The 11522-nt window shown below is 34.6% G+C and overlaps 2 protein-coding genes across 2 annotated transcripts; one reads left to right on the top strand and one right to left on the bottom strand.

The window, feature by feature from the left end:
* Positions 1-314: 314 nt before the first annotated feature.
* On the top strand, positions 315-2079 carry LOC120189947 (nitrile-specifier protein 5). Its single transcript, XM_039193082.1, has 2 exons — positions 315-408; positions 950-2079. Exons 1-2 carry the CDS (start codon positions 379-381, stop codon positions 1898-1900), a joined length of 981 nt encoding a protein of 326 aa, XP_039049013.1. The 5' UTR covers positions 315-378; the 3' UTR covers positions 1901-2079.
* Positions 2080-2213: 134 nt separating this feature from the next.
* On the bottom strand, positions 2214-6523 carry LOC120189946. Its single transcript, XM_039193081.1, has 3 exons — positions 6288-6523; positions 3233-5777; positions 2214-2701 (listed from the first exon to the last, which is right to left on the bottom strand). Exon 2 carries the CDS (start codon positions 5661-5663, stop codon positions 3570-3572), a length of 2094 nt encoding a protein of 697 aa, XP_039049012.1. The 5' UTR covers positions 5664-5777; positions 6288-6523; the 3' UTR covers positions 2214-2701; positions 3233-3569.
* Between the last annotated feature and the right edge of the window lie 4999 nt (positions 6524-11522).

The following is an 11522-nucleotide window of genomic DNA, read 5'->3' as shown; positions in this document are numbered from 1 at the left end:
ATTTTGAGAGAAGAGTTTTTAAGTTTAAAATTAGGATTAGATTATAACATAATATAAAAGTTGATAGTTAAATTCGTTATTATAATACTTTTATTAACTTTTATATCATCAACTGTTAATTTTTTTAAAAAAAATAGGTTATTTTATTATTTAAGAAGTGAATAGTCAATTTGTAACTTTTTTTATAGTTGGAAGATTTAAAAAACTATACTCAGAGGACTATTTACATATTTTACCCAAAAATATGTATAATGTGCTTCACTTTCACATATAAATTAGGTAGTGTGATGGCCATGATACCTCATAAAGCTACACTCTCCAGGTCCAACAGTGAAATTCTTGCCGACTACTAATTACAGATCTTTCACTTTTCTATTGATGGCCGAGGCTCAAGGGAAATGGGTCAAGGTTTGTTCTCAATTCATGTCTTCTATGTTACATACAATTTACCTTTTCAAAATATTTTAAACAAACTGAACTCTGCGCTTTTCCTTCTTTACTTCTTTAAGTTCATTTTCTGTTCAACACATGTTTTTGATCATATCCTCAGATTCATATTTGGTTGAGAGAATTCCTGTTGAATTCCTCTAACAACCATGTTTTCAATACTTTATTTATCTGGGTTTTTCTTTTCGTGAGTTTGTTTAAGCATTTCTTATTTAATATATATGGGTAGTTTTTGCAAAAATCGCAGCTTTTTATGAATTAAAAGAAAAAAGGATCTATCTTGTTGAAGAAGAGTGAGGAGGATAAGATCTTTACAAATCAAAGATCTTTTTGATTTATTTGTTTGTCCCTAGTTTTATTTTGTCTATACACTTGTCTTTCACATGGTCTTGTGATTTACCTGCAGTTTCCTGTTTTAACTTTATCATTTGACTATTGTCGAAATCTAGCTATGAGATTTTGATCTCCAGTTTTACTCTTTGGTTTTGTAAATCTGCATCAGCTTAACCAGAATGGAACTGGTCCTGGAGCTAGAAGCTCACACGCCATAACCATTGTGGGATCGAAGGCCTATATCTTTGGAGGTGAGTTCACCCCAAGAGTCCCAGTTGACAACAAGCTCTATGTATTTGATCTCAATACCTTAACATGGTCCGTTGCTGATATAACCGGCGATGTCCCGCCTCCGCGTGTTGGTGTCACGATGGCCACTGTTGGTGAAACCATCTATGTGTTTGGTGGTAGGGATTCTGAACACAAGGAGCTGAATGAGTTTTATTCTTTTGATACGCGTACAAACAAGTGGGTCCTGCTTTCCAACGATGACAGTGGCCCCGCTCATCGCAGCTATCACTCCACGACAGCTGATGACCGACATGTTTATGTCTTCGGAGGGTGCGGTGTTTCAGGCCGACTTAATGATCTATGGGCTTATGATGTTGCTTACCAGAAATGGATCAAGTATCCAACCCCGGGAGAGAGTTGCAAGGGAAGAGGTGGACCTGGATTGGCTGTCATCGAAGGAAAAATATGGGTGGTTTATGGCTTCTCTGGAGTGGAAATGGATGATGTGCATTGCTTTGATCCGGCCGAAGGAAAATGGTCCCAAGTTGAGACAAGTGGGGAGAAACCAACAGCCCGGAGTGTATTTTCTACAGTTGTGATTGGCAAATACATAATCATATATGGTGGGGAAGTGGATCCCAGTGAATTAGGTCACCTTGGTGCTGGTAAATTTTCTGGAGAGGTTTACGGTTTGGACACAGAGACATTGGTGTGGAAGAAGTGGGAGGATGATCCGGGTTTGGAAACTCACCCCGGTCCTCGTGGATGGTGTGCTTTTTCCAGTGGCTTAAGGGATGGCCAACTCGGGCTTCTGGTTTATGGTGGCAATTCCCCTAGCAATGATAGGCTTGATGACATTTTCATTTTTACTCCATGTGTAGCGAAGTAACCAAAAACTGAGCAGTGGTTGATGGTGATTCTGTATTAGGATTACAAGGATAATGTGTGGTTTTGTGCAGTAAGTTGATATGAATAAGTCTATAGAGTTTTAAGTGCTTCAATGCTTGGATTGGTTATTTATATTTGAGTATCATACATATTTGATAATATGATATCATTTTCAAGTTAGTTTCTGGTTCTGACATTCTGTATCAGAAGTTTCAATTCAGATGCAGCGGTTGTTCATTGCAGAAGAAATAACATCATGTTGCTGAAAACCATATACCTAAGCATCTATACAAGCAAATAATTATAAACAGGGAAAGAGAATAAAGAAAAGTGGGAACAACACCCCAATATCAAAGCTAAACAATACCACCACCAATCTCCTATGTCCAATTTGGCAAACCTCTTTTCATAGTCAGCTCTCTGATCATCAGCTGGATCACTCTCTACTGGTGCATCTTCTGCTGCCTTGTGCTAGGATTTTGATGGCTTTGGTTCCACCTTATCAGTTTTGTAAACAATAACGGCTTGTCATCGAGAGTCCTTGTAATCCTTTTAGTCATGACCGTGCCATCACTTTGTGTGGTGAAATCGCTCCATCTGTTGCCTGTGTATCCCATTGTCGGATTTCAGCATTTGCATCAACTGGTACACCTTAATGCCATGGTACAACAGCAGGGACTCTTTCTGGGATGCTGTCAAATTCTTGTATTTCGGCACGAAACCTTTGATAACAGGGTCACTGTTAAACCTCCATTGATGGTCTCTTAAAATGTTGCATCAGCGCCTGAAGCTTTCATCAAATCTGAAAAGACTCCGCATTGAATTAGACAGCCCATCAGGACCATGAGTTTGATACAACTAGGTCAAGCATTGAAATAGACTTCTCCAAACCCAAGCGAAACATGATTCAAGATATAAATTTTATTAATAACTTGTTATTTAATTATTAATATATTTTATTACCCCTTTTTTTGGTACATTGAAATTTCACGAGAAAATATGTCATCTGTAATCGACCTTTCATTTCAAGGAATTCATATGAAGTCCAGACAAATGCAACAACATATGTAAACAATGATTGCAAGATAAAACTTTTCACATGTAAACAACATATGTCAAGATCAAGATGCATGCAACAATGATTGGCCTAATATAATGCTCAAAATGAGCGAACTTTGTTGTAAATAATCGAAACCTCCTATTCTAATTCTTCTGGGGGCAAAAATACTAGAATGAATATTCACATCCAATACCCATATTTAACACATTTGGCGATGAATATATTGATATAAACTTCCAAATACAAGATAAGTTTTCAAAAAATTAAATATACCAGGTTGGATATGTAAATCCTGTGAGTAAGCCAGCTAAGCACCTGCATTGGTTCTCAATCCCAAAATTGTAGTGATCATCAATAGATGATAAAGCATCAAGAAGAGCTTTTCTTGGTAACCAAAAGCATTCAATAGATTCAGAATTGTAGAAGCATAGATACTGTTCCTCAGCAATATTACATCCTCTAAAATCATCAGGATTTAATGTCGCATTGGCTGCTAAACAAAGTGTGAAAAGTTTGTAAAGTCAAATCTAAGTTCTCTTTATGAACGGTAAACCAAATTCCAAACTAATCATGCCTTTTCCTTTATCATTTCTTGCATGACAAGGTTATGTTAAGCCTTTGCTTCTGTTGCAGCATGAAGAAGTTCATCTGGAGTTGCCGCTGGGTCCAAATCCCAACAATGATTGGATATATCACTGGATTCTCCTTGAAGTAGCCATGAAGGAACCTGGTGTGAGAAGCGGAACATCTCTTTCCTTGGAATCCATTTAATGGCATCCTTGTTTGTATTTCTCTGATACACAGTTTTGAATCCTACTAATTTGACAAGGGGAGTAACACAAACTCCAAGCTCTTCAGAATAATCATCAAGCACCTCCACCATCTCATATTGGTGCCTCACTTCGTCAGGAGTTGATCTGTTCCATTCTGGTGACCAATTCCGATAAACAGCCCAAATATCTCCAGTCTTGGGGAATATGCGAACGCAACCTCCCCTTCCAGCCTTTTCTCCTCTCAGAAGATGAGAGAAAATGTTGACCTGATCAATAATGTCAGAAGTCCATGCCCTGAAGTGCCCACAAGATTTAGTAAACCCCAAATCCAACCAATTCACTGACCCGAATTCATTGTCAGTCTTGGAGTTCAAGTAAGTGATGAGAATCTTAAATGGTTTTACAGAGACAATCTGCCGAATCAAGCAATATAATCGAGGCATACCATCATCTTCATCATACAGTGCCCATATTTGCTTCGGTTTGAAGCATTCCTCTGATCTATCTTTGTCAAAATCATGAAAGTCGGAGTCCGGAACTGTAATTGAGACAGGTGCAGTTTTATGTGATGCTGATTGATGAACATATATCTTGGGAGCCTTGCAGACTGGTGGTGGTTGAACTCCATCAGTGCCTAATTTAACTGCTGAGGCTGTAGCAGCTGCCTCTGAAGCCAACTTAATCTCTTCCAATTTCTTTTGAATTTCTGTCCTTGCCTTGTCAATTAACAACTTTATAGCATCAAATGTCGGTGGTGTTAAGCATCGCCTATTTGGTGGTTCATTTGGGTTGAAAGGTTTTGGATCAGGCTCAACACCATTCCCATTTGTTATCCCTGCTTCTGATGATTTTAATCCCTTATCTTCGTATCCACTTTTAAATTCGGAACCAACAATAACCTTCCTTTTCTTCTCAACTCCACCAGTCTTAGATCCCGAAGCTTCATTATAGCCATTGAACAAGTTTGGAACTGTATGAGTGACAATATTTTTCATGGAATGCTTTCCATTGGCACTTGATTTCATCTTCAACCCTGCTCCTCGATCATCTCTGTTGGTCTGATAAATGGAATCAGTGGAAATTGTAGATAATCCATTATGGCCCAAGACCCCAGTAGATGTTCCAGAGTATGAACTCCACTGAAAAGGCATGTTAGAAACATAATCGTACCCATGCCCGGAATGATAACCTGAGACCACATTTCCAGTAACTGAGGTAGCATTTGTTGGAACGTATGTGACCCCATCATATCCATGACTTGTGTATCCATTACTCGGCACATAAGACCAAGCACAATAGGGGAAAGAACCATTCACTGGGGCTGAACCTGTTTCAACTGCAATGAAAGTACCTCGGCAGTTCTTACATGAGAGTCTCTTGTTGACATACTTACGGAGATACTCATACTGAACTTTACAAGAGGTGCATACAGTCCAGAAAGTAGCGTGTATACCTTGCGAAGTACTTGAGCAGTTGCTCAAACCTGTAACCCCAGTGGCATATGTTGGAGTTTGAACCACTCTACAAGGCATCTGTTTGTTTCTCTTGATATCATAGTCACTTTTCTTGATTTTATCCGACAACAAAGTCCACGCCTCAGATAATAGTTTGAAAGCCCCATCAGCTCCCACACTTTTATTCTTATCAGGATGGAGTAACACAGCCATCTTTCTGTACTGTTTCTTCGCTGCCTCTCTATCTGCAGAAGGCTTCAATCCAAGAATCGAATAATAATCGATGTCACCATTACATTTAGCCTCAGATGCAGCATAAACTTCGAATGTGGACACCATCTGCGACATACCCTCTAACCCAGGATACAACGATTTAGCCTTTAATGCATAGTTCTTCGCACCTGCAAAGTCTCTTTCACAAAATCGCTTCTCAGCAATCTCTTTCGCTTTAAGTGCTTCCTCTTTGTTCTCTTCCATTGGGAAAGTTCAAATGATTTTCAAAACCAAACTCTTGAAATAAATGCTATAAAGATTCCAAAGTGACTAACCACAAAAGAAGCTGACTTGTCATATTCAACCATTTCATCTTTTCTGCAAATGGTCAACAACACAACATTTAGACCTTTTCGCAAATCAAACTTCGTTTTTCTTTTCAAGTGAAACTGTATTCCACCAAGTCATGCAACCTTCAAACACACTTAATTAAACCTAATCACTATTCCTTACATTTAAGATCTTAACTTGTTAAGTTCTAATCAAATTCTGAAAACCCGCATAAAAGCCAAAAAAAAAATGTTCAAGCCAAACTAAAGGTAAATTTATAGTTAACTTCCTTCTTCTATCATTTTTCTCAGTTCTGTTTATTAAAGCCCACAAAAGGAAGCTAGTTTGCAAAAATTTGAAAAACTAAATCCACTAATTTCAAAGCCAAATAACAAACATCAGATGGATCCAAGTTAAACAGCTCAAGAAATATTTAAATTATGTAATTTAAACCAAAATTTTAACTAAAGAACTAATTTTTTGACAAAATTAAGTAAGCAACATTTCCACATAAATTACACTTTAAAATTAAAACACACACACACACGCTAAATTTACCGAGATATGGGCAGCAATGGAAGCGAAGCAAGAAGTAAGACCCAGATCGCCACGTGTAACAAATTAAGGCTCCGAGCTAATTTTGGAATCTCAGTGAAGTTTAAAAAAAACGAAAAATCAAACTAACAATTTTTTGCGGAAGGTACACTGAATTAAGTGGAGGGAAAACAATTAGGGTTTTCAATTGGGAATTTAGAGGGAATAAAATATGGGGATCGTCGATCAGAAAAATGGAGGGTGGGAGAAAATTAATAAAAATGATACATTTCAGTGAATAAACGATGTTAATAATAGTATTTAATGATAGGGAGAGCTATTTTACACATTTGTGCTTAATACGCTCAGTTTATATATATTTTTATATTTATATTTATATATATAAATTAAAATTAAAGAGAAAGACAATTAGGTATTGTAATATATATATATATATATATATATATATATATATATATATATATTGATCAGAATGTATTGTAATAATTATGGAAAATAATGTTTAGTAGGGGAAAATGTCTGGTAGCGGAAAGAAGGGTAATTTTACACAAATATCCCCAAAAAATAATTATTTATCAAAATAACACATTATTCATTAATTCTCCATCTATCATTCATTTGTATTACATGACAAGAATGTGTTATACAAAGCATGCTTTGCACAGGTAGCATCCTACTTAATAAAGGGATGTTATGCAGGAAGTGTCTTATTATGATGCGGAAGAAAGTGCGTTTTGCTGATCTCGGTTAAGTTGGATTGAAATGAAAGAAAAATAAAATTAAAGGTTAAAAATATGAAAGAAAATTATATGAACTTCATTTAAAAGAACAAACATGTGCGGTGTGCGTCAAAGACACGTAATTGCACAAGCGCGAGCTGGGTCGGGCGGTGTCGACGACGTGTATTAGCTCATATTGTTTAAATATGTAGGCTTTCAAGATTTTTTTTTAACAATTCCAACCTAGTGGAGTTAGAATTAGAATTTTGGTCCTAATGGGTATAGGATCCACAATCTAAGGGAGATGAGAGATGTCAACTCACAACTTTCAACCATTTACTATAGAGATTATTGATGGGTTTTTAAGTATTTAAATATAATATTTTAAGTATTTATTTATCGAAATATTAAACATAAGGTTAATACATAGTGTTGTCATCGCCCAATTTGACTCGTACTCGTTTAATTATGTTTCCTCGACACACATCTACCACATCAGCTCAAAACACTTCCTACAAAAAACACATTTGCTTACGTGATAGAAATGGCGTTAGATCATAAATTAATCAGCAGTTGAGTGTTATTTTAGTAATTAATTATTTTTAAGTGATATTGTAACACCCCCAACCCGTATCCGACCCGGATACGAGTCCGAAGTGTCACATTGACTTTTCAAACATTTATTCGTATAAAATAGTGATTAATTTAAAAACTTTGATAACATTTAACTTATTCAAAACATTTACAAAATATATCAGAGTTCATACAATTTATATCTTTAGAATACATGCCAACTACACTCTATAAACAGTACATATATTTTCTGATCTGACATTTGGTAAGGAGAACTGACATGTCTTGCTCCGCATTACTCTTTACACTTCTCGAAACCTACGTGTGAAACAATCACACGCTAAGTCGAAGACTTAGTGAGGCATAAAGAAAACACATCTAATGGAATTCATACCCACTAATCATGTATGACTGTTTTATGCTATCAAATTATACAACTCATTTACATATACATCAACATATATTCATGCATACTATGTAACAGATACCATTACCCCTATCACAGATATATCATATCATGCACACATCATATCACAAATCATATACATATATCACATACATTGTTCTCATATCACCAATATCCATACCTGTAAGCATATTACTTTAACATTCATGAATTTGTATCAATGAGTTTATTGGCCCATGATATCATATTGAGAACCTAAGGTATCTGAGTATTATGAGGTTGTGCACTATGCTGTCACCACAGCTCGTATAAATGCAGTGCCGCGTAGAATTGCACCGTAGTGCCATATAATGATGTCCATAAGGACCACATAGAATTCCTTAAGAATCATATACATATGCTAGGGATCATATATGTGTATCACCAGACTTCACACATGTTCCAAAGAATATATATATATCCCGAAGGACCGCGTAGAATATTGTCTCGAAGGACCGCGTAGACCCTCTACTCTTGGCATGCCAACTATACCCCTAGCTCTCAAGACACATAACATGGGCATTTTCTTTTATACTTATCATTTCACATAAAACATAGTTCAATTACTCATAGAACATTTTCATATGAGTCACATTTACATGTCACATAGCTTATATACTTTCTCACGTAGTTACATAGATCCATATCATATAACATATATCACAAAGTGCACATAATCACGCATATCATATCCTATAGCTTAGATCATTTCTCAGATATTCATATAAATATACATATCATATCTTGTTCACATATGATCATATATGCTTCATATAACACATAGAACACTTTCTCCTAGCTTATATCAATTTTCAGAGTCCTTTCATATTACCTGATGACATATATCATATAGATATATAATAACGGATATCATATTATCTACCTTATGCTCTATTTCTTTGTATTCCCTTAGATTATAAATTATGTCGTATTTCTAAACATATATCATTTAATAGTATTTTTATTTAGGTACTAATTTAATCTCTTTACTTAATTCAATTTCATATATTCATTATAATCTTTTCATATAGTTTCATTATACTAATTCTCATAATAACTCATACCACTAGGTACTTGTCCAACTCATGTTTCCATTATGCATATACTATTACCCATGTTTACCTAGTTCATATCACTTCTTATAAACTCACTTTCATCATATTTTCCTATTATTACATATTTTATCTCATAACCATGTATCCACATAGTCTTATATTTCATTATCATATTACATATATTTGTTCTCCTATGACCCTCAATAAACATCTATTTCTATTTCCCTACATCTCTCGACTTATCTTCTATATTCCTATAATTTCATAACTTATTTTATATCATTTTCCCTTTTTATTCACATAAACCATCTATTTATTTAGTTCAATTTCTCATGACTTCCACAATACTCTTTAATAAAACTTTGTAGCTCTTCACTATAATACATAAACCATAGTTTCCTTTAATCTATCAATCTTCCCTATATTACTTATGTATCCTTATTTATGCCCTTGAATTCATATTATTCTCTTAGAGTCTCCTAACATTTCTCGTATAATCACTTATACCATATCATATGACTTATACTTGATTATCTTATTCTCTCATGTTCATTTCATTTCTTATGATTCTATCATATAACTTATTTCATGTTCTTCCATTATTACATAATAAAGTCTTACATAAATCATATAGTATATACAAATCATATCATTATCTTTAGTCATGCATACATACAATCAATGTAATACATATAATCACATATAGTTATAACCAACACATAATCATGTCTATGACTTCATGCATATTACTCTAGAAATAGACTCATCGCAAGTCTTATTTCCATTAAACGCTACATGTCACTAGTATGCACTCACCTTGGCCTCACTAGTCAATTTCAATCTCTTATCTTTCCCTTGATCGATCTTACTTGCCAAATGTTCCGGAATTGCTTTACCCGCAGAATCTACATAAATGTACATTTGAGGCAATCATTAGATACCTACACCTTGTAATTGGATACTAGCAACTTAAACAAACTTATTAAACCCATATTCACAATTTCCTTTAGGGGGAATCGGTTCCCTACTAAGGGGGTATCGATTCCCTCATGACATTCTGGAAATTTTTGTTCGTTTGAAGGGGTATCGGTTCCCCTTGAATGGGTACCGATTCCCCTTGCCCAGAAATCATATTTTTAACTCGAAAATTACTTCATTTCCTCTCAAACACTTCATAAATCATCCCCTTTTCATTCTTAACTCTAGTACACATACTTAAACCAATCTATATTCATTTATTTCATCTTAAACCTCAAAATCCTATCTTCCATATGAGATTCAAGAATCATACCAAATTTTCAATGTGTTCTAATTCCAATTCTAACACTTCATACTTCTTAATTAGATTGATGACAAGTCAAATTCATCCATAAAACTTCAACAACCATACCATATCAAAATTTCATCTTAAAACTCATATTGCAAATTCCTTCATAATTCCTTTATCTTATTGTTTAAATCCCATATAAGCTTTCCTTAAGCTTATTTAATGCCCAAAGATTCAAAACCAACTTATAAATTCCAGAAATTAACAGTTAAAAATCAAACTTACCTTTAAGCTGGAGCTACGAGAAGAAGAAGAGAGTAAGAAGAAGGCTTCCAGAAATCTCCCAAAACCCACGTGTACCACTCTTATTTAAAGGAAACACAAAATATCCTTTAAGCTGAAAAGACTAAATTGCCCCTTTAATTATCCATCTATACTATTTAATCCATCATCAAAATTCTTTACTTAAATCCCAAAACTTTTAACTTATTTTAAAATTGAGCACAAAGTTTCCCAAAATTTACATTTTAGTCACTGACCCGGCTTTTGGGATGTTACAAATCTCCCCTCCTTATAAGAAAATTCGCCCTCGAATTTTCACTGAACATCTTAGTAAGAACATATCTTCTAATGTTCTTATGTTGCTTCCCTGACTTATTCTTTCTTGTCATCATCAGAAACTTACTTTTCAATCCTTAAGTTTTCCAACTATCTTTTTCGTTTATACATTCCTCTTTTGTTGCTTATCATATAAACAATAACCAGTAATACCAATCCATTGTTGTCTTTTCTCTCCTTCGACTATGCATTTTTCCTTTGACCTTTCTAAAATTCCATATAATGTCACTCATCACGTTGACAGTACATCCATCTCATCACTCTATATCATAAATTCATCTCTAAATACTTTATAATAACCAAATTCATTTTCCATCATCATTTAACCAAGAATACGACCTTAAATCTTCTTAAATACGATTCAACCTACACTTTAAAGAATCTTTTTCACATCACCTTGCACACTTGTCTTATTTCTATATCAAAATTGTCATCTGTACTTCCATATTTATCGTATCTGATCCTTTAAATCAATTCCTTTCATTTCTTTATTCCTTATTCCTTATACCTAAATCATATATTTCCTTTCATGTTCACATACTCTTGTCTTATCACTTATAC

The sequence above is a fragment of the Hibiscus syriacus genome, unplaced genomic scaffold (genome assembly GCF_006381635.1).
Source record: "Hibiscus syriacus cultivar Baekdansim isolate YM2019G1 unplaced genomic scaffold, ASM638163v2 tig00116962_pilon, whole genome shotgun sequence".
Lineage (NCBI taxonomy): Eukaryota > Viridiplantae > Streptophyta > Magnoliopsida > Malvales > Malvaceae > Hibiscus > Hibiscus syriacus.
Note: the sequence above shows the minus strand (reverse complement) of the source record. Positions and strands in the feature narration are given on the sequence as shown.